At 51.8% G+C, this 21932-nt stretch overlaps 2 protein-coding genes across 5 annotated transcripts in view; both read left to right on the forward strand.

Moving 5' to 3' along the window:
* Positions 1-17: 17 nt before the first annotated feature.
* Positions 18-17269, forward strand: CCDC134 (coiled-coil domain containing 134). Its single transcript, XM_070599598.1, has 7 exons — positions 18-202; positions 1575-1693; positions 2546-2667; positions 2873-2957; positions 4738-4919; positions 5204-5275; positions 13174-17269. The coding sequence occupies exons 2-7, from the start codon at positions 1591-1593 to the stop codon at positions 13297-13299; spliced, it is 690 nt and encodes a 229-aa protein (XP_070455699.1). The 5' UTR covers positions 18-202; positions 1575-1590; the 3' UTR covers positions 13300-17269.
* Positions 17270-18383: 1114 nt separating this feature from the next.
* Positions 18384-21932, forward strand: part of SREBF2 (sterol regulatory element binding transcription factor 2) — a 58661-nt gene continuing 55112 nt past the window's right edge. The window contains exon 1 of one of the 4 annotated variants that reach the window (XM_070599590.1): positions 18384-18747. In XM_070599590.1, the coding sequence (XP_070455691.1) occupies positions 18660-18747 (88 nt within the window). In that variant the 5' untranslated portion in view covers positions 18384-18659. The remainder of the gene's footprint in view (positions 18748-21932) is intronic. The other 3 variants (XM_070599591.1, XM_070599592.1, XM_070599593.1) reach the window with 3 other exon arrangements.

Consider the following 21932-nt stretch of genomic DNA (forward strand, 5'->3'; position numbering starts at 1 on the left):
AGCGGAGCGCCTGTCGCGGCCAGTGCTCATTGGCCGGGGGCGGGGCAGGGGGCGGGGCGGCGCTCGGCGTTCCTTGAGCTGCTGCTTGCCGGTACTTTTGGGTTGCGCGCCTTTGCTGGTCTACCCGCTGACCCTCCAGCCGAGCTGCATGCTGACGGCCTCCTCACCCGCTCGCTCGCCCCTTCCCGCACCGCCCGGCCTGGTATGTGGGGACGGGGACGTCGGGGGGGCCGGCTCCCAGTGGGAGCTGGGGGTGGGGACTGAGCGACCCCCGGACTTTCTCCCCTCTCGCCTCCCCTCCCCAGCCGGCTGCAGGGGGTTGAGGGTGAGATTCGCGGCCCCGGACTCCTTTCATTGGAAAGACTTGTTCTCTCCTCCGGGAGCCCCAGAGGCTCTGGGCAGCAACCCGGGTCCGCCAGCCCGGGTAGCGGGCTCAGTGCCCGCCATCACGTTACTCCTGCAGAATGGGTTCAGAGTCACACTCTGAGTTCTGGGGACTCACGGGGCGCGGAGCAGGATTGAGAGGCGGGATAAGGGGGAGAAATAATAGAGAAAGCAGGATCCGCCCCACGTCGTAGGCTTTTGTGGCTTTCTTTTTCCACTTCTTCCTCGCTTCACTCATTATATCTGATATGCCCTTGGCCCCAAAATCTACCCTAGCCCGGGTCTGCTTCATCTGAATCTGACATTGGACGATAGGGGATCCTGGGTAAATTTGGACTACTCATTCTCTAGGCTTCGGCTGTCTCATCTGCATGGGGTGCGGGCGGTTCTCTGCATGACCTCTTTGGGATTTCACTGCCAATAACAGCAGTTTTCTCCTAGGGCAGGTGTCCTGGTAGAAGAGTGGCCGGCTCTCAGATAGCCTATGCTCTTTAGACTTAGTTTAGCCTGGGAATAGCGGAGTGACTGGGCAGTCAACCTCACTTTTCTGTGCCTTGGTTTCCACATTGGTAAAATTGGACAGCTGTTATCTGAGTGTGAGGCCTCCTCTGACCACTGTATTTAATATTGCACCCCACTGACTCCCTCTCTTGTTTCTGTGTTTGTTTTACGTGTTTATTAGTTCTATCTTACCCCTACTAGGGACATGAGTACCACGAATGCAGGGTGTTTTGTTTGTCTTATTCACTGCTATATTCCCAGCTCTAGAACAGTGCCTAGAGCATGGCAGGTACTCAATAAATAATTGGAGAATGTTGCCTGAATAGGAGCAGGTGTTGCTTGTGGTGCCTGTAGCTCCAAAGTGAGTGAGTAGCAGCCCTCTTACTCCAAGGCTGCCCTGCCTCCCTTCCTGCCCTGAATCCTTTCTTTCTCTCTTATGACAGAGTCAAAGAAGGAGGGAAACCCCAGAAGTTTTACGTCCCCTCTGACTGCTTGGGCCTCCTTGACCAGATATGGTCCTGCTAGGCCAGGATGGGGGTCTTGAGAGGGAATGATATTGACCAGCCCCTCCTTCCCCAGGCACAATGCCTCACCCAGTACTCCCTCCCTCCTTGCTGTTCACCTCATTCTTTATTTTACATAGCACCAAGCTCTCGGTCTTACCTCCTTTCTCTGGGTTCCCCCCATAGCTCCAGGGTCTTGGATATGGATCTTCTTCAGTTCCTGGCCTTCCTCTTTGTCCTGCTTCTCTCTGGGACAGGAGTCACAGGCACCCTGAGGACCTCCCTGAACCCGAGCCTGGAGATCTGTATCCTTTGGGGTTGGAGGTGGGATTAATGAGCTGTTTCTGAGAGGTATATAGATGAGGTCTCTCTGTACCCATTACCCCTTGGGAGATTCCAGGGATGGAGCAGACTCAGCTGATGGGAACAGGGAAGGAAAGGTAAGGTGCTCTAACCAGATGTTTCACTAAGTCAATTTCTTCTAATCCTCAGTTTCCCCATATATTAAATGGAGAGAGCAAGACATATCTCTCAGAGCCATGAGGGCTCTGAGGATTATACATGTGCCTTACACTTTGTGGATGAGACCCTGGGAGGAGATGCAGGCCCTGGCATACTGGGCCACCTATTCTGGGTTAGGCCTTGGGGACACAAAGTTTAGTCAGGATTAGTCCCTGGCTTTGAGGTGTTGACAGGCCTCACGTTGTACTCTGTGATCAGCACTCCAGTGGAAGATGGGAGGGGTCAGGGAGAAATACTGTTCTATGGGTTTTAAACTAGCTCTTGAAAGAATAGAAACTCATGGAGAAGGGTGAGGGGTATCCCAGGCAGAGTGTACAGTGTGAGCATAGGAACAGAAGTTGTGGGAACAGTGGGTAGTTGTGAGAGATGGTGGGAAAACCATGGGAGAGGAGGATGGGAGCCAGATCCTGAGGCTGTTGGTGTGGAATCCTCTGTGAAATGGACAAATGATACATTGCAGGATTCGTAAGCTCCTCAGACCGTTTGTTCTGGTCTGGGGGTGTGGGGGGTCTCAGCCATGGGCATCTATGGTCCTTGCAGATACTCACTGATTAAGAATGGGCCCTCTGGATCTGGACCACTAGATTATCGAGGCAGGAGTATCAGTGGCAGCTCCTTAACTTAGTGCTGCTCAGACAAGAAGATGTTTGAGGTGAAGCGACGGGAGCAGCTGTTGGCGCTGAAAAACCTGGCACAGCTGAATGATGTCCACCAGCAGTACAAGATCCTTGATGTCATGCTCAAGGGGCTCTTTAAGGTGTGTACAGCAGGGGGCAGCTCATGGCAGGCCTAGTCTTTGATCTGGGCACTGATGGATGAGTAGGAGTTCCCTAAGGGGATGGTGTTCAGTGAGGGGGGAGCTGCATGCACAAAAGATTGGAAGTAGGGTTTAAGTAAATGGAGCTGGGGCTAGTCTGTGAAGGCCTCTGCAAAGCCACTCAGCCCAGGTGGGGTTCCCTCAGGTGCTGGAGGACTCCCGGACAGTGCTCATTGCTGCAGACGTGGTCCCTGATGGGCCCTTCCCCCAGGACGAGAAACTGAAGGATGGTATGGTTTTCCCAATCTCGCCCTCTCCTCCCACCACCTTGATCTTCACTAGCTGCTTCTTCCCTCCTGTTCTTGTCACTCTTTTTTTCTCTCTGGAAGTACCCTCTTGTGGCACCTTCCAAGTGGTCCCCATGGGTGGATGGGCACTTCAGAGCTAGTTTCTTTGTCCCTGATGCAGATGTACTCCCTTGTGCTGTCCTGTGCTGGGGGCAGGGGAGCCAGAGAGGAGCCTCTACGCACTTCTATTCCAGGATCATTGCCTTCTCCACCACCCTGATCCTTCTGGTAGAGAAGATAAGGATTGTTCCCGTTCACAGGAGAAAAAATTGAGGCCTGTTGCGGTGACTGGCCAGTGGGTCAGTTATCAGTGCTCTTTACTACTATTGTAAAAGCCCCAATCCCCTTAAATCCTTTTTGAGACAAGGTGGGACACACGTAGACAAATCAGATAAAAGAATAGTCTGTGCCCTTTCATCCCCCCTTCCAAGAATTTCTCTCCAGTGTTAATTTCCCCCCTGTTAACTGGTTATGTTCTAACAATAAAATTTCTGAGATTACGCTGTCTGAGAGAGGATGGAAGCAGCCTTTACATATTGAATGGTGGGCACTTTACAAATATCATCTCTAATTTCCACCGTAACTCTGAGGAAGGCACTATTACCTCCATTTTCCAGATGAAAGAGGACAAGTGGTTTGCCCTGGCTCTTACGTGTAAACCAAGATAACTTCTGAGTTCTTTGAGGTTCAAGATTGTTTTGAAGCCCAGAGGTCTCTGCCCCACCTGTCTCAGACCCAACCTGGCATCTCTTTGGAGGAGTTTGCTTATCTCTGTGTGTTGCCTGGCCAGTGCTAGTGAGGGCTGCCTGGGCCTTATCTGCAGGGGTCACTTGAACAGGGGCCACCCCTAGGGCTGGGTATATAGTTATTCTTCATGCTAGCTTGGGTTGGGGGGGACCTGCCACCATAATGGACACTAAACTCAGTCTAAACTGACCTGTTGGCCAGAGGAAGGATATTAGTGGGAAAATTGATGAAATTCAAATAAAGTCTATGGGTTAGTTAATAGTCTTGAATTGATGTTAATTTCCTAGTTTAGATAGTTGTACGGTGGTTATGCAAGATGGTAACATTAGAGGAAGCCAAGTGAAGGAATTTTGTGGTGTATTATGTAAGTCTAAAATTATTTCAAAATAAAAACTTAAGAAGCATTTAAAATAAAATAAAGTTGGAAGAGCATTTTAAAAAACACAACAAAAAACCCAGACATGTTCCCTGGTCATCCTAACACCTGATCCCTCATAGACACTGTACTTGTGTTAACACCAGGGCCCAACTCTGGACATCTGGATACCAAGTTGGGGAGGTTAGGCCCAGCAAAGCCTCATGTGATGCATATGCGTTCATGTGCAAAATGATATCCACTTCTCTGGTCCCCAAAGCAAAGGAGTCTCCTAAGCCTTGAGATGCAGGGGAAAGAGCATGGTCTGGGTTTGCAGCTCAGATTTGCCGCTCATTAGCATCTGAGCCTCAGTTTCCCATGTGTAAAATGGGAACAGCAGCCACATCTCCCTCTAAAGGTGGTTTTGAGGAGTTGGTGATCTGGTGGACATATAGCCCTCAGCGTGCAGTGCACATATGGTCAGCAGCCTATGGGCAGCAGGCACTGTTCCCTTCTCTGATTAGTGGGCTTGCCTCAGTTTTCCGGAGGGTTCCATGGGGCTGGCCAGGAGGGCAATAGAAGGGCATCTGCCCTGGCCACTCATCAGAGTCCTCTCGCCAGCTTTCTCCCAAGTGGTGGAGAACACGGCCTTCTTCGGCGATGTGGTGCTGCGCTTCCCAAGGATCGTGCACCACTACTTTGACCGCAACTCCAACTGGAACCTCCTCATCCGCTGGGGCATCAGCTTCTGCAACCAGTCAGGCGTCTTTGACCAGGGGCCCCACTCGCCCATCCTCACCCTGGTAAGGACTACGGCAGAAGAGGTCCGGGAGCCCTGTGTCTTGTGGTGCACTGTGAGCTGCACATCTGCCTTCAGTTGGGCCTGAATGTCAGCCCTTGGTTACCTTTTCTGTGATGACCCTCAGGGCACCTTGAGGTGCCATCTCAAGGGGTTCTGTGCTGACCTGGGTTTGTCACCTGGCTCACATTTGCCTAACCAGTGGGCCTGGGTCCCAACATGGAGGGAGTGGCCTGCAGGGAGCAAGAGGGAGAAGGCAGAAGATGACTAGCTTTTCCTCATCTGCAGATGGCCCAGGAGCTGGGGATCAGCGAGAAAGACTCTGACTTCCAGAACCCATTTAAAGTAGACCGCACGGAGGTGAGCTTTGGGGGCCTGTGGCTGTGTTTGCTCTGTCTCTATTGGGCCATGGGAGGTCAGGTCCTGCAGGGGCTGGGGCACCTAGGGTGGAGTATGAGGGCTTTGGACTTGGAGTCAGACCTGCCTGGGTCTGGGTCCAGGAACCATCACTCACTCACTGGTGCTTTTGGACAAGCTGCTGCCACTGTCTTAACCTCAGGCTCCCTGTCTGTTCACGGGTTGTGGACCCCAACTATGAGGGCAGTCATAGACTGTGCACATACCTGTCCCAGTGCATGATAGACACCACATATCAGGCGAATGTCAAGGAAGCCAGGGGAGGTCAAGCCATTCTCCTCTGCCCTTGAATCTCTGAGCACCCAGCTGAGCTTCTGTCCCCCATTCCGGCACATGCTCTTGTCCTGGGTGGCTGAGGTGTGCTCTGAGGGCTGGAGGCTGCAGGGTAGGATGACAGATAGGGACACATAGAGTAGCAGGGAGGAGGGGATCAGAGGTGGCAGCGCAGGGCCAGAGGGGCAAGAAGGAAGGGCTGGAGGACTGGACTCAAGTCACAGGCTCTCCCCTGGTTTAAGGAGGGGCGTCAGGGTCTATGGGGGGTCTAGGATTTTACCCTGCTTGTGGGCTAACAAGCTAGCTTGCTACTGTTTCACAGATGCTGACAGGTTGGAGACGTCAGAGTTTATTACAGCGAAAGCAGTATCTAGACTGTTGGCCTGATCATGTGGGTTCCCCTTGCTCCCCAAGTCCCACAGGGGTGACACAGAGGGGCCCAGGCAGATGCTCTGCATCCAGTGTGTTTGCATTAAGCCAAGGAACACACTGAGCTTGGGAAATTCACTGCCTTTACAGTGAGCAGAAGCAAACCTGCTCTTTGGGGGCAGACATCACCTCCTCCTTTAAGGTTGCTCTCTGTAAATACAACTTGGAGAAATGGCCCATGTACAGAGTAGTCAGGGCTTTGCATTCTTGGTGTACCCAGCAAGAACTTGTAAGGACGCTCAGGGCCGTGGCAGATTGCCTCCCCCACGGTCTACCCCTCAGGCCTTCATGTTTTGGCTTAACTCAAATTTCCACATGGACATGCTATTCAGTCTGATTAATCCAACTGGTAGAGGCTAGGACCAAATTTGTTCAATTTGTCTCATACTGCATTTGATCAAGGCTGCCATCAACAGAACTCGAGCAGGACGAGGCCACCCTGCAGTATTGATCTCAACCATATGTTCCAGGGTCCTGGACTCAGCCAGCTATGATAAGTCCTGGGGGGACCAGTTGGTCTTATATTAGACAATCAGAATGTGGTCTAAGGCCAATCTATTATCCATTACCACCTACACAAGAGTTTAGACTGATCTGCTGATCTTTGATGTCAGTAATTACAGGGGTCACTGGATGGACCCAAAGCAACCCTCATCCCCAGTGGAGAGACATTCTATGGCCCACGGTCTCCCACATGTTACACTTGATTTGGGTCACCATTACATTATTTGACTGAGCCCCGAGGGCAGTGTCACTGCAGAATTGCAGCCTCAGTTGCCCTGCATGGCATAACCTAAGGATGCTCAGGCTTCAGGAGAAGCAGATGGATTTGTATCTGTCAAATTGAAACAAGGTTGCACTGGCCTGTGTGTCTGCACAGGGTCACTTCAGGAGCTGCCTTTGATGGCATCAGGCACAGCAGAATAGTTAAGTACTGACTGTGTCCATGTGAGTTTTCCTATCATGTGGTTGAGAATGACACACCCAACAGCTGGTCAGATTGTCAGCTGCAGCTGCCACTTGGCTTGGGCAGACCCTAAGATTGTTTTGCCAAGTGGTGGTGCTGGATCTAAGGGACAAAGAGGATTAATTGTTCCCCACACCTCCTGGGATCTAAGGCGTCCCCTCTCCAGATGCCAGGATTATTGCTACAAAATCCATGTGTTATATCCCAGGACCTATAATTTCACTTTTTCTCCAATCATCCCTTACTTTCACCTAGACCTTTTGTCCAGAAGGGTCAGATGTGAATGAGACAAGGGCATTTTTACAAAATTTTCGGAGATACATTATATCTTCCATCTTGGCCCACATGGGCCCTACTATTCCAGCCAGGGACTCTAGGTGGTCAAACCAGAAAAACAGAATCTTCTGCTTTGTGCCAGTCCATGGTGGCAGGTGTGTTGCCACATCTGATACAATGATGCATTTAGGTGGCAATGCCAGTCAACTGGGCAGTGTAGGCTTGGTCAGCATTTTGATCCTGGTCAGTCTCATCGGAGAATGGGCCTTACTCTGGGCATCTAAATGAGTGACCAGGACTGTGCATTTGTCAAGATCATTGTCTGACTGGCCTTTATGACAGTTAGCCTTCCAGTGTTGTCACTGGGGCTAGATGGCTGTTGCTGCCCAGACACCTGTGTCGAGGGTTCCCAAAACCACCACAAGTTTGATGATTCACAGGACTCAATGGAGTTGTTCTCACAGCTGTGATTTATTACAGCAAAAGCATACAAAGTAAAATCAGCACGGGGAAAGGCACCTGGGACGAAGTCTGAGGGAAACCAGGTAAAGCTTCCAGGAGTCCGCTCAGTGGAGTAACACAGGACACAGTTCCCCCAGTAACAAGTTGTGGCAACACGTGTGAATAGTTGTCTTATCAGGGAAGCCAATTAAAGACTCAGTGCCCAGGATTTTTATTGGGAGCTGGTCATGTGGGTACCCTCTGCTTCATGCATACCAAAATTCCAGACTCCCAGAAGGAAAGCAGGTGTTTAGGATAAACCACATTGTTTACACAAATAGCTTAGGCACAGTGAGCCACTCTTATCCATTAGTGTGGTGGGAACCCTTCGAAAATCCAAGTTCTCAGATATCAGCCAAGGGCCGACCTTGGAAGCAGGCATTTCAAGGATAGCAGTCACATTGGCTACGTTAACTCTTTTTCTGCACAGCACCATTAGCTCTTAATTTAGGTGAACAATCAGTGTACCAAGCCTGAGTATTTAGAGGAACCTCTGAATCATGGGCCCTGTTGAGTCAGTGGCTTTGCTTCAGGCAGCAGAGTGGAGGATATGGTTTTCCCCACTAGGGTAGCTGCCACCCCTTCATGTAAAACTGAGATGACACATGCCCCAAAGTTGCTTGCTGCAATCACAACCCTGATAAATGGCCTGGGTAAGAACAGTCAGGGCTGGGTTCTTGGTGCACTCAGCAAGAACATGCAGGGAGGCTCAAGGCCATGGCAGATCACCTTTCCCAGTGAAGGGGCGTCCATGGAGATGCTTTATTGCTGTGATGCTGGGTCTCCTTGCCCTGCAGGTCATGAATGCCTCATACAGGAGGAGAGGGAGAACATGGGCCACAGAGAGGATGGGTGCCAGGATACATTTAGTTTAGCTTCATCAATATGTGTTGTGCTTGGATATAACCATAGCAGCAACATACTTTCCTGACTTCTCATTGGCTGTGGACTGTCCAAAGAATTTACTCACGTTTTGGTATCCAATGTGGACCTGTCCACCAGCAGCAGCCCAGGTTTGCTCGTCTCCCCTCATGCGCTCCCTCCATGCTGGTGAGTGTTTTGGGAGTCCTCTCCTACTTATGTACCCATCAGTAAGCCAACTCGTATCAGGTGGTGTGCTGCCCACTGTCCCTGTCCAGAAGGAGCTAGCCCTCTCCCTGCTCTTCAGATGCTCAGTCTGTTGGGGAAGGCTGCAGGGAAACACAGTCCCTATCCAGTGTGATCACTGTATCAGTGGATGAAGGAAGCATGATGAGCCTTGGGACCCCTGAGAGGGAGCCTGACTCAGCCTCAGCAGGTAGGCGATGGAGGCTCTGGGATAAATAAGAGTTGCTGGGTGGACCAGCTCAGGGAAGACCTTCCAGGCAGATGGACTAGCTTGCACAAAGGCTCAGAGGCATAGGAGATTCATTCATTCAGCATTTAGTGAGCATCTAACTGAATCCTAGCCACTAGAGAAGCATACTAGCCCTGTCTCCTGGGAGTGGCACTTTAGTTGGAGGAGACAGATGGTCAATTAAAAATATATAGTATGGTAGGTGGTGACAAGGGCTAAGGAGAAAAAAGTAGGGGGATGTGGTTAAGGAATTCCATGGACAAGGTGGGGGTATGGTTGCTGTTTCACCTGACTGGGCACTGAAGTTCTGACTGAAAAGACCTGAAAGAAGTGAGGGAGCCAGCTGTGTATCTGGGGGAAGAACATTCCAGGCTAATGGAGCGGCAAGTGCAAAGACCCTGAGTTGGAAGCATATTTGGAGAGGTGGGGAGTGTGAGAAGATGAGGTCAGAGTTGTAGACCAGATCACAAGACCCTTGGAGGTCTTCTCAGGAGCTTTGGCATTTAATCCAAGACATGGAGAGCAGGGTGATGAGCTCTGACTGACCCCTTTAAAGGATCAGCCTGTTGCTGTGTGGAGAATAGTTTGGGGGATCATGGTGGAAACAAGGACACTGGGGAGGAGGCTGCTATGCTTGTCCATTTAGGAATTAATGATGACTTGAACCAGGGTGATAACAGTGGGGCTGGTGAGGAATAGTGAGATTCTGGTTCTGTTCTGAAGGTAGAACCAATAAGATTTGCTAAGGAAGCAGATGTGGAGTGAGAGAGATGCACTGATGACTCAGATTTTTGGTCTGAGCATGTGGAAGAATGGGGCTGCCATTTCCTAAAATGGGCAGACTCTGGTGGGACCAGGTTGAGGCCTGAATTGGGGATCAAAACTTTGTTTCTGGACCTGGTGAATATCTGAATGAAGATGTCAAGGAGGCAGTTGAATATGTGACTCTAAATTTCAGAGAAGAGGTTGAAACTGGAGCTACAAATGTGAGAGTCATGCTTACGAAGAGGATATTGATACCACTGGAGCAGATCATGTCCCATCACTTGGGGAGGGTTGGGGTCAGGGCAGATAAAGCAGTGGTCTGAGGACTGAGGCCTGGAACGTACGTACTGTAGTTAGAGGTAGGAGAGTGAGGAAGAACTAGCAAAGAATCCTGAGAAGGAACAGTCAGTAGGATAGTAGCAAACCCAAGAGAGAGTTGTTTCCCAGAGGCCACGTGAAGAAAGTTACAGGAAGGAGGGAGCGATTGGCCTGTCAAACACTGCTGGAAGTCAAGGAAGATGACGCCTGAGAATTGGCTGCCGGGTTTAGCAACATGGAGACAGGCCATTAGAGATCTTAACAAAAGCTATTTTGGTGGAGTGGTGGGGACAAAAGATTGGATTTCAAGAAAGTGAGGGGTAAGGGAGTGGAAGCAGCAAGTACAGACCAACCTTTTGGAGAGTTTTTTTTTTTTCCCAAGAGGAGCAGACCAATGGGAGAATAGCTGGTGGAGAGTGTGGGTTCCAGGAGAAATTTTAGTCAGATAGGAGAGACCCATGAGGGAGGAAGGACTGTGATGGTGCAGCGGTAGGAGAGTTGCTGGAGCCTCATCCCTAAGGAAGTGAGGAAGGAAAAGAGATCTGGTACCAAGGGGAAGGGTCAGCCTTGCCTGGAAGGCTGTGGACACAGAAGCAAATGGGTTGGTGAGTGTGGCGGTGGGAGCTTGAGGAAGTTGTCTCCTGAGTGCTTCCATTCTCTGTGAAATCGGAAGTAAGGGCATGGTCTGCTAGTGAGGAGGCTCTAAAAGAAGGTGTGCCTAGGAGAGCGGGCTGACCAGGGCAATGTCCTGGATTGCCAGGCAGCACAAAGGGCCTGCTTGAGGTTAGCATCAGGAACTTAAAGTAGGCCTTAGCTAGGCCTAGTGAGGAAGGGATCTGGGAAAGGGATAGGCAGTGTTTCTCTTCTAACTGAACTAGGTTTGGTTTCCCCTGATGAGGCTGAGCCAGTTAGGACTCGGGGAGCCAGGATCTCTGGACTTGCTTTTCCCAAGCCAGAGCCAGAGGGTGTGGGGTCCTCTGTGGCCTGAGGGGTCTCCCAGCTCCTCACCCCTCCCAAAGGGATCACAATTAACTTGTAGGGGTAGGAGGTAGAGCGTAGTAGGGGAAGCACTGGGCAGGGAGGTGGGAGGCCTTCGGGCTAGTCCCAGTTGGGCCTCCCACTTGCTGTGTGACTTGAGCACATCGTATCCTCTCTGGACCACACCTTGGTTTCACCCAATCTTCCAGGCTCATGGTTCAATCTAACATGGTAGGTAGATTACTCTACAAGGTGGAGCTCCTAGTTTGTTTTTAATGTCTACATTGATCAAACATTTGTCAAATTTCCCCAAAGGACAGATAAAATGGGCATATTTTACATCATAATTACCTGAGTTTTGGGTACTATTGTATTTCATATTCTAACATGACACATTCATTTAAAAAATACATGCTGAGTGCTATATAAGCCAGGCAGGCCCTGCATTAGGGGCTCGTGGCACAGTGAGCAACACCTGACACCATCCTCTTGTCATGAAGTGTGCCATCCAGTGGGGACAACAGGCACGAAGCAGGTGGTCACAAGGGAGAAGCACTGAGAAGGAGGCAGTCCCCACCCCACCCAGGAGTCAGGGCAGGTCCCCCAGGGCAGTGACAGTTGAGCTGGAGCTAATGTGGCAAAGGGGGCGGGGGCTGGAAAGAGCATTCTGGGCCTGGGCTCACAGCATGTGCAGAGGCCTGGAAGTGAGAGTGCACAGGGAATCCAAGAACCAAAAGGTGGGGAGTGTGAGGGAGGAACAGAAGGTGGGCAGGGTAGGGTGGACCCGCAGATACAGCCGTGTGGAACTTTATCCCCAGTAATGGAGAGTGTGGAAAGGTTTAAGCAAGGGTGTGACATGATCAGATTTGCATTTTGAAAAGATCTAACTGCAGTGAGGAGAATGGCTTGAGAAGGACCAAAGTGAGTGTGGAGAGACCTTGGGAGGCTCCCAGTCATTGGGGAAGAGGTGGAGATGGTGATGGGAGTAGCAATAGGAGAGACAGAGAGTAGTAGATGGGTTTGAGAGATACTTAGGGCTTAAAGTGAGCCAGGCTTGGCAATGGACTCAGTGTGGAGGGAGAGGGCTGGGGTGAGGGCTCTCAGTTTCTGCCTTACTCGCCTAGACTAGGGTCTGGGGCACCACTGTTCATGAGGATGGTTGCTGGAGGAGGACTGAGATTAGGGGAGATGGAGCCATGCCAGGTTTGGGGCACATTTGGGACATCCTAGTGGACGTGTCAGGCCTTTAGATATGGAAGTGTAGATTTGGGGTCTAACTGACCATACAGGCGTAACAGAAGCCATAGGTTTAGATGAGCCAGTCTGGAGAGAGCCGAGGGAGAAGAACAAAGGGTCTGGGGATTGCACTTGAAGAATGCCCCAACTGAAGTCCTCATCCTCCTCCCACCCCGGCTCCCGCCGTGTTCCGCCTCCTTATTGGCACCGCCATCCATCCACTATAGAATCAATGTCCTGGGCACCATTGTCTTCTCCTCTTCTTACCACCTCTTTTTCAGGGTCTGCCAGTTTGACCTCTGATCTACCTGCTTCCTGTGCACTCCCTTGCCTAGACACTGCAACTTGTTTGCAAGCAGCAAGACACCTGCTGTCCCTTACTCTCACCTGGCTTCCCTCCCCTGCTGCTTGAGGGTGTGACAGCCAGGGCTCCAGGGACCTGTGGTTGGCTTGGGGACTCTGCCCCCTCACCCTGGGAGGAGTCTGTTTATTGTTTCTCAGATGCCCCCTGCAGGTTCACTCAGCACCTGTCCCTCTCCCTGAAATGTCCTTCTCTTCCCTCACCCTGTTTGCTCACAAGCTTCAAGACCCACTCAGCAGTTTTTCCCAAGCTCATTTAACTGTCTCCATGTCTGTGGGCTCCCTGAGGGCAGGGCCTATGTCTAAGTAACCTTCCTGTCCCCCCAGCCCCAAGTGGCTTAGCCCAGAGCATACTGTTTGCTGCTCGCAAACTAAATCGGACTGCTCTGTTCTTCCCCTTAGTTCATTTCCAGCACCGACCCATTCCAGAAGGCCCTGAAGGAAGAAGAGAAACGCCGAAAGAAAGAGGAGAAGCGGAAAGAGATCCGAAAAGGCCCACGAATCTCTCGATCCCAGTCTGAGTTATAGGCCTGGAGCAGTCCAGGGTTCAAGGGGTCAGAAGGAGGCCAGTCAAGAGGAAGAGGAGGAGGCAGCATGGCCAGGATGCAGTGACATCGACTGGTGGTGAGAGCCGGTCCCTGTGAGAGGGGAGGCCACATTTACTTGGCCCCCTGCAGCCGGCTCTGAGCTCCCGCTGAAAGGACTGGGTCGCAGAGGGCTGGATTTCATCCCAGGGGCTTCCCTGGAGGAGGCGTCGAGAGGGCCTTTAGAGGATGCTACGCTGCAAACCTAACCCTGTGGAGATACTGGGGGAGGCAGGAGGGATCCTGGGCTGGACCCTCCCCATGGGTTAGGAATGCTGGTCAGCTGGCTGCTGGCCCCACTGTGTCACTAAGCCACCAGGCACAGGTCTCAGCCCCCGGCCTCGGCAGAGACATAATAAAAGCCAGCCAACCCTCTGCGCTAACTGAGGCTGGTTTGGGCCCCAGGGATCTGTGCACCCCTCCACAGGACAGGTGACAAAGGGTCTGGGTGGGACGACCATGGACCCTGAGAGATGTAGAGACCACCTTAGAGGATGTTCCTGCCCTATCAGGAGGAGCCCCTGGCCCTAGCTGGGCAGCAAAGCAGGGACTTGGCTCAGGCCTCCTCTTCCTTTCTTATCACTGTCCTTGATGAAGGATCAGTATTGGGAAAGGATCAGAAGTGTCGTGGGAGGGTGTTTAGCTCAAGATGACCTCAGAGCAACATGATCTCTGTCTTCAGATATCTGGGGATAGTCATTGAGCAGGCACAGGGAAGAGTCAACCTGTCTTCTCTGACAACGCTGGGAGACCCTTAGCCTGTGGGTAGGGGCTGTTGGGGGACAGGCTGCAGCTCTGCAGGGGGATGTGCTGTAATCCTCCTGTAATGGCAGGGCTGCCCCGACCTGGATTGGTCAGACAGCAAGCTCCCTGTCTCAGGAGTTGTGCAAGCAGAGACCAGTGGCCATAGGGCAGGGAAGCTTCAGAAGGAGTTAGACCTTGAGTGAGCAGCTGCCATTCAGTTGTGCCCCTCCCAGGCAGAGGAGGGAGGGGCTCTGGTGGGAAATCTAGCCCGGCCTCTTTGACCTTGCCAAGCCAGGGTCTGCCTCTTCAGAGGAGATAGACACACGCCCATCCCCAGAATCCCTAGCCCCCCGCAACTGACAAAGCCCAAGGGAGACCTGAGTCTTGCTTGTCTCAGCCCATCAGACTTGCTGAGTGACCCTGGCCACCCCTTCCCTGTTTTGTGGCTTCACTGGCAAAATGAATTTGATAATGTCTGAACTCTCTGCCCAGCCCTAAACTGTTTCTCTGAGGCTGGGGCTGGACTTGTCAGTGACAGGTGGTTCTTTGTTTGTCCCATAGACTTGTTGGGTACCCACTGTATGCGCAGCCAAAGAGAGGGGCCCAGTCTTACCTGTCTTCACCTCTGCCCCATCTGGCACCTTCATCCTCCTGGGCTCTTCCTTCACCACCTTCAGCCTCTCTCCATCTTGGTCAATTCCTTCCTCTCTGCCCTCAGATGGGCCCAAGTTTTCTCATCTGACACCTTCAAACAAACAAACAGAACCATTCTGCTTTCCCCACTCTCCTTCCCTTTGCTGCCATTGTTGACTGTTGTGATCACTTGTTCGCAGAACTCCACCTTGAGTCTTACTGCAGGCACAACCTGCCCACCTCCCCACCAGGAGCTATAAAGGCCTGAGGGCACTTCTTTGTCCAGCCTCCTTGCAGCTAGGATTTAGTTCTGTGACTGAAGTGCCACCAACCAGATGCACCAGCCTGTGTGGAAGTTGTGCTGGTGGGAGGCAGGGGCCACAGGTACCAGGGGCAGCAGTGGGGACATTCTGGTGGCCAGAGCCGCACCAGTGGTGCTCAATGGTGGCCAACAGTGATGTCTTCAGTGGTGTTTTCAGAGTGCTCTTGGATGTTGTTTCTTTCTGCTGAGCTTCCAGGCCCAACTTGAGGCATCCCTGGAGAGTCTGGGAGCTCCCCAATATCCTCTAACGCAGGGTTTCTCAACAGTGGCACTGTTTACATTTGGGGCCAGATAATTCTTTGTTGTGTTTGTGAGGAGGGCTGTCCTGTGTGTTGTAGGATATTTAGCAACATTCTTGGCCCCTATCCACTAAGGCCAGTGGAATCTCTCAGGACAACAAAAAATGTCTCCAGACATTGCCAGATGTCCCCTGGGGCAAAATCTCCCTGGTCCTCAGCCCTTTTCCCTCCTTATCCCAGCCTCACATCTTCTGCTGTCCCCAATCACTGCCCTCAGAGAGATGCTGTTGACAGCTCCTTCTTCTGGAGATGATCCTCCCAGGCTTTTGGGCCACTTGTTGTCTTCGTTCTCTACCCTCAGTCTGAGTCTGTTCTGTCTCTTCCTGATTCCTCCTTCTTCACCTGCCCCTTAAATGAAGAGTTTTTTTCAGCTTAGTCTGTCCTCTCTGCTCTTTTGTTCTTGGCAGCTGCATCCTCTAAGACCCCAAAGCTGATGGTACCTGCCCTGTTGCCATCTGATGATAACCCTCAGTCCTTATGTTTTAGCTTATCCAAAATCTGACTTGTTATTTCCCACCTCTGAGCCTCACCTCTGTGTTGAACAGTGGGGTACATGCTCTTGCTTAATTCTGGAGGAAGTGACACCTGAACTGAATCCTAAAAGATTGTGGGAGGAGGGAGAAGGAGACAGGCACTGTGAGCAGAGGCCTAAAAGGGGAGGCGTGAAAGGTAGCAAATGAAAAAACGTGCAAAGTTCTCTTCTGTGACCTGTAGTCAGTACCCAGTCTGTGGTGGACGTTCCGGACGTAATGGTTTTCAAATGAAGAACCGAGGTCCTGACATGTCTAAGGCTGCTCCACCCCTGAGAGCCAGCCTCTGTTGTCTTCCTGGCCAGGGCAAGTGCTAACTGGAAGAGATGTTCAGTTAGGTGAGATCCAGGGTCAAAGGGAGAATGTCCGTGTTTTTGCTGAGGCTGGGTCTAGTGCAGCCATCTTTTTTCCGCAGTTTCTACTGAGCCTTCATTTGTGCCCCCTCAAGCCACTTTACTAGGCACCACAGCCTCTGGGACAGGTCCAGGTGGAAGCCATGGGAACAGCTGCAGAGTGGGAGGCACTGTGCCCACTTACCTGACCTCCTGGTGCTCAGGCAGCCCTCTGCAGTTGGCAACGGAGGCTCTGGGATGGGAGGGCACTGGACCAAAGTGAGTCATATGGTAGGCTAGCAGTCACTTACCCTACAGGGTGGGGACCCTGTGAGAACCACTGAGGCGCAGTTGAAGATGGTACTGTCCAGCTCAGTGCCTGGTCCAGAAAACGGCAGCAGGGTTTGGTTTTTTGTTTCAGGGTGAGATTGGTATAGCCTACACCAACTCTCCTGCATGTAAGCAATGAAGAGAACATTCTTGTCTTTTTTTTTTTCCAAAAAATAAGACACTTGATTTCTTATGTTACACATACATGTTCATTATAAAAAGTAATTTAGACAATACTGAAATACCAGTTCATCCTAAATCCCACCACTCCCATGATCGTGACTAACACTCAGCTGTTGGGCCTTCCATCCTGTTTGCCCTTCGTGTGAGCACATAGATCCCTGTTTTTTCAATACAGTAGCTATCTGTATGTGCACTTACTATATGCCAGGCTTTATGCCAAGTGCTTGCTGGCAGTAGATCATCTTGCCTCAGGGCCTTTGTCCATGTTGTCTATTCCCCTGGCTATGCCAGATGCGGTTCTCTCCTCATAACTTTAGATTTTATCTTAAACTCAGAGTTCTTTCCTGACATCCCAAGTCAGGTTCCTTGTTACAGTTTCATCACACCCATTCCTTTCCCTTGATCATTTGTACCATTATCTATTACTTATTTTTATTTTTGTTTAATGTCTGTTTTCTTCATTAGACTGGAAGCTCTCAGAGGGCAGGAACTGTCTTTTTGCCTGCCAGAGATGTTTAATAAATACTGTCGAATGTGCAAATGATCTCATTTAATCTTCACAACTATGAGGGGGCACTATTCCCTTGCCCCCGTTTTAGAGATGACAAAACTGAGGCTTAGAACAATTATTTAACCAGCCCCAGGTCACACTGCATAAGTGCTTTCGTATCTGCCTCCACACAGCCTGTGCACCGTTAACAGGGAAACATCTGCCTCTCACAGACTGGCAGGAAACGTACTTTCACTTTTAACAATATATTGTGAAAGTCTTTGTCAATAGATATACATTTATGTACGTAATATTTAACGATGCTATGGTACTCCATCGTGTGGATAGAATTTATTCATCCAGTTGCATATTGGGCTTCCCAATTTTTCCCAGTTATAGGGGACTTTGTGATGAACGTCTTGCAACACATTCTTGTGCACTTCTTTAAGTTCTCGTATTTTTATTCCTTAGAATAAATTCCTAGCAGTTTGTTTACATCGTGACCAGCTGCAACATGGGGCAATGAGGTGCTTAAAGAGTGAGAATCCGTGGGTGGGCTGCGCGTCAGAATCCCTGCGGAACTTTGTCAAAACGCTCATGCCCGGGCCCCACCTCAGGAGGCTTGCGGTGGCCCGGGCACTGGCATCATTTTGAAAGTCTGCAGGCGGTTTTGAGGCTCCGGGGTGAGAACCTTTGGAGCAAGAGCGTGGTCGCGGCAGGTGCAAAGGCGCGGAGGTTGTAAAATGCGCTCTGCACTTGGGCAGTTCGCGGTCCACGCCGGGCCTCTGTTTCCGCCTTTGTAAGAGGCTTGGGAGGAAGGCGACTCCTCCGGGCCCCAGTATTGGGGGAGCAGATTTGATTCTGCCGGCTCTCCCAGGCGGGCAGGCGGGGGCGCAGCTGGGAAGATGATGTAATGTGCTTACAACTTGCTCCGGAGGCGGCCAGTGGGCGGGGGTGGAGCCTATTAACCCTGCAACCCCCGGCCGGTGGATGGAGTAGCTTGCGGAGCAGACGTAACGGAAAAGGGAGCGGCTCCTTTAAACCAGGAGAAGGAGGTTGGGCTGAGGATCCGGAGGGCTCTCGTCGCCGCCGCTACGAGGCCGCGAGGGGAGGGACTTCGCTATGCAAATCTGAGCTGCTGATCGATGACGCGCCATCACCCCACGCGCCACTTCGCGCGCCGATTGGCCTCGACGAGCCTGGTCCCATTGACAACAAACAAGGGGGCGCGCGGCCTGGGGGCGGGGCCGCCGAGGGCGCGGGTGGGGGCGGGGGAATCCCGCCCCGCCCCTCCCGCGCGGCGCAAACATGGCGGCGGCTGGCACCAGCCGGTGAGGCGGTACCGGGCAGGAGCTGTCGGGTGTCATGGGCGGTGGCGGCAGCACCGCCCCCACGTCTCCTTGAGCGGGACGGCAGGGGGGCCTCCGCGCCGAGCTGGGCGATGGACGAGAGCGGCGAACTGGGCGGTCTGGAGACCATGGAAACGCTCACGGAGCTGGGTGACGAGCTGACCCTGGGGGACATTGACGGTGAGGGGCGGCTGGGTGGGTGGGAGTGCGGGGGCGCGCGGGTAGGAAGGGGTTACGGCGGCGCGCGCGGGTGCGCGTGCGCCCACCCCCCGGCCGCCCCGGCTCGCGCGGGAAGAACCGGCACACGCGGTCGCCCCGGCGGTGCCCTACCCGTCCCCGTCCCCGCGCTGCGGGTTTGAGCCCTCGCCCGGCCGCTCCGCAGGCCGTGGGATCCGCTCCAGGCGCCTCGTGTCCGAAAGCGGAGCGAGTCGTGGGGCCGGAGCGCGGAGCCGGAGGCGTCGCGGGGGCCCAGCGGAGGCGGCCTCCCCCGCGCGCCTACACGCGTCGCCCGCGGTCCCGTGTCGCACCTGTCACTTCCCGCCTGGCCGCGGGGCAGCTTTGGGATTCCTGGGACCCAGCCCTCGGGCTCCGCGCTCCCACCCCTGGTCTTCCCGCGGTTGAGCTATGGCCGGGTCTCCTGGTGCTTGGGGAAACTTTGGGCAGCGAGGGGCTGCAGAAGCAAGTTGCTGGTGAAGCGAGGGGTGGCGGCGGAATGTGGACACGTTTCTCCGGGATGGAGACCTGGGCGCTCCTCCTGTGGCACTACACAGGGAGTTGAGCAGCAGCGATTTTGTGTTGTGGCTCCTCGGGGCCAGGCTGGGGAGCGGGTGGCCTTTGTTCCGGCGACCTTAACATCAGAGTGGAAGAGCTGGTAGGAGTTCAGGGATCCTCTCTTCCAATGCTCTCATTTTGTGGTCACGGAAACCCAAAGTTTGGAGAGGGGCAGCGACTTGCCCAAGGTCACCCAGCTGGTTACAGAGCCCAGTTCCTGGGCTAGTGTTGGTGTCGCTACATCAGGCTTTCACTTGACCCCTGGGGGTGAGGAGTCCAATGAATAGGTTAGTAATCATAATAATAACTCTAAATAGTTGGGCTCTTCTGATGTTCTAGGCCCCAAATACTCTATACTATTTCACTTATTCCTCACTATAATTCCCCGGGATACATATTCTAATTGCTCCTATTTTACAGGAGACTGAGGCTGGGAGGTGTTAACTTGTCTAAGGTCACTCACCTTAGGTTGTCCAGAACCCATGCTGTTAAGCAGTAACTCAGGTGCATTGTGCTGTTGAGTTTACACAGTGCTCTATGTCTAGGATCTCACTACAGCCTCGCAGGCAGCTGTGATGGCTGCATCCCATTGTACAGATGAAGAAGCCAAGGCAGCAGCAGATTCTCTTCTAGGGGAAGAGATAAGTGGCAGCAGCTAATTGAAAAGGATCCTCTTTTCCCATTTTGCTCCTGTAATGTTTCATCCCTTGGCCTGTCCTTGCTTTCCATTTTTGGTCATCCCAGTAGTGTGGTAAGACCCTTAATTGAAGACTTTCCCACTAGGTGCCCCTAAATACAGAGATGTGTTAATGAATGGGGCAGGGAGGTCCGTGGAACTCAACAAGGGCAGCTGACATGTTTTGAGCACTTATGTGCCAGGCACTGTGTTAAGCACTTGTACACATTCTGTTCTCAATCTTTAACAACAGTCTCATTGGGTAGAGACCAATATATTATACTACTCTCCTCCTCTCTCATAGATCCTGAAACTGAGGCCCAAGGCACTTCGTTAACTTACCCAAAGTTATACAGCCAGTAAGAAGTATGTCCAAAGCTGCCTACCAGCCAGCTCACACTAAGAAATTCATGTGCATTTTGCACTCCCGTTCCGTAATCTATCCATATTTGTTCTAATTCGTAATATGTTAAATTATCTACTGGTTAAGTGTTAACTTTATCCCATAGATTTTTGAGTAAAATGTATGTTCTGGAAACTACCACAGTGGTTCAGTGGCTTCACAGGCCCCCATATCAGATTTGGGAAAAAGTGGCTCCCTGTCTTCAATTGGTCAACAGGTATTCAAGTGCCAGCTGTAGTTTCTGAGCTGTAGGGAACATGGAAGATAGAAAAGATAGAATTGGGGCCGGCCCGGTGGCGCAGCGGTTAAGTTTGCACGTTCCCCTTCTCGGCGGCCCGGGGTTCGCAGGTTCGGATCCCGGGTGCGGACATGGCACCGCTTGGCACGCCATGCTGTAGCAGACGTCCCACATAGAAAGTAGAGGAAGATGGGCACAGATATTAGCTCAGGGCCAGGCTTTCTCAGCAAAAAAGAGGAGGACTGGCAGTAGTTCGCTCAGGGCTAATCTTCCTCAAAAGAAAAAAGAAAGAAAAGATAGAATTTTATGGCATCATGGAGCTTGAGATGAATAACAGTAAAACTGTAGTGCCAAGTGTAGAACAGCTCACAGTTGTGTAGAGCAGTAAGTGAAAGTCAGCGTCAAGGGAGCTCGGTAAAGTCTGCCTTACCAGGAAGGCCACACCAAGGAGGTGGCCCTTGACCTAGGCCTTGAAGGATAAGAAGGGTTGGGCAAGCTAAAGGCCAGTAGTCTGCAGATACAAATATCTGAATACTTATGCATCCGTTCCTCTAGAAGGTCAGGTCCATGACGGCCAGGGGCTTCGTTTTGTTCGTGCTGTATTTTTCACACCTAGAACTAAATATTTGTAGAATGCACATGGAATCCAGCAGGCTGGGCAGGATTTTAAGTTGTGTTAGACACAGCCCCTGGGGTTGGGTTAGATCAGGAGTGGCTAGCCAATGTGCTTTTAGGAGCAAGTCAGGTGAGGAAGAAGGGAGTCTGGGTACGAATACATATACTTCCTTTGTATGTTTGTGGTGGGGGAGAAGGGGTACTTGCAACCTGGAGAGCTCGTGCCTACCTCTAGGAGATCTGGGTGGGCCAGAATCCTTCATTTGGCAACATCTGCCCTGCTGCAGTCCATTAGTGCCCTTCGAGGGTATGGGCCCAAGGAGGCAGTATCCATTCGCTCATTCAGCACATCTCTTGAGTGGCTTCTAAGTACATGATGGACAAAGTGCAGAGGATAGCTTTGAACAAGACAGACAAGGTCTCTTAACTTAAGTTCTTGGAGGAAACACAAGCTGAACAAATAACATAAACAAACGCTTTTGGCAGGGCACCGTGAAGAAAATTAAATGGGTCCTTGTTCTAGAGAGTGATTGGGGTAGCCTAATGTAGACTGGGTAGGCAAGGGAGGGCTCTTGGAAGAGGGGTTACCCTCTCTCTCGAGAGATGTCCAGGTCTAGCTTTTCATGTGAAATATCCAGATTTTTAAATGTTGGCTCAAGTTT

This window comes from Equus przewalskii, chromosome 29, assembly GCF_037783145.1.
Source record: "Equus przewalskii isolate Varuska chromosome 29, EquPr2, whole genome shotgun sequence".
NCBI classification, from domain to species: domain Eukaryota; kingdom Metazoa; phylum Chordata; class Mammalia; order Perissodactyla; family Equidae; genus Equus; species Equus przewalskii.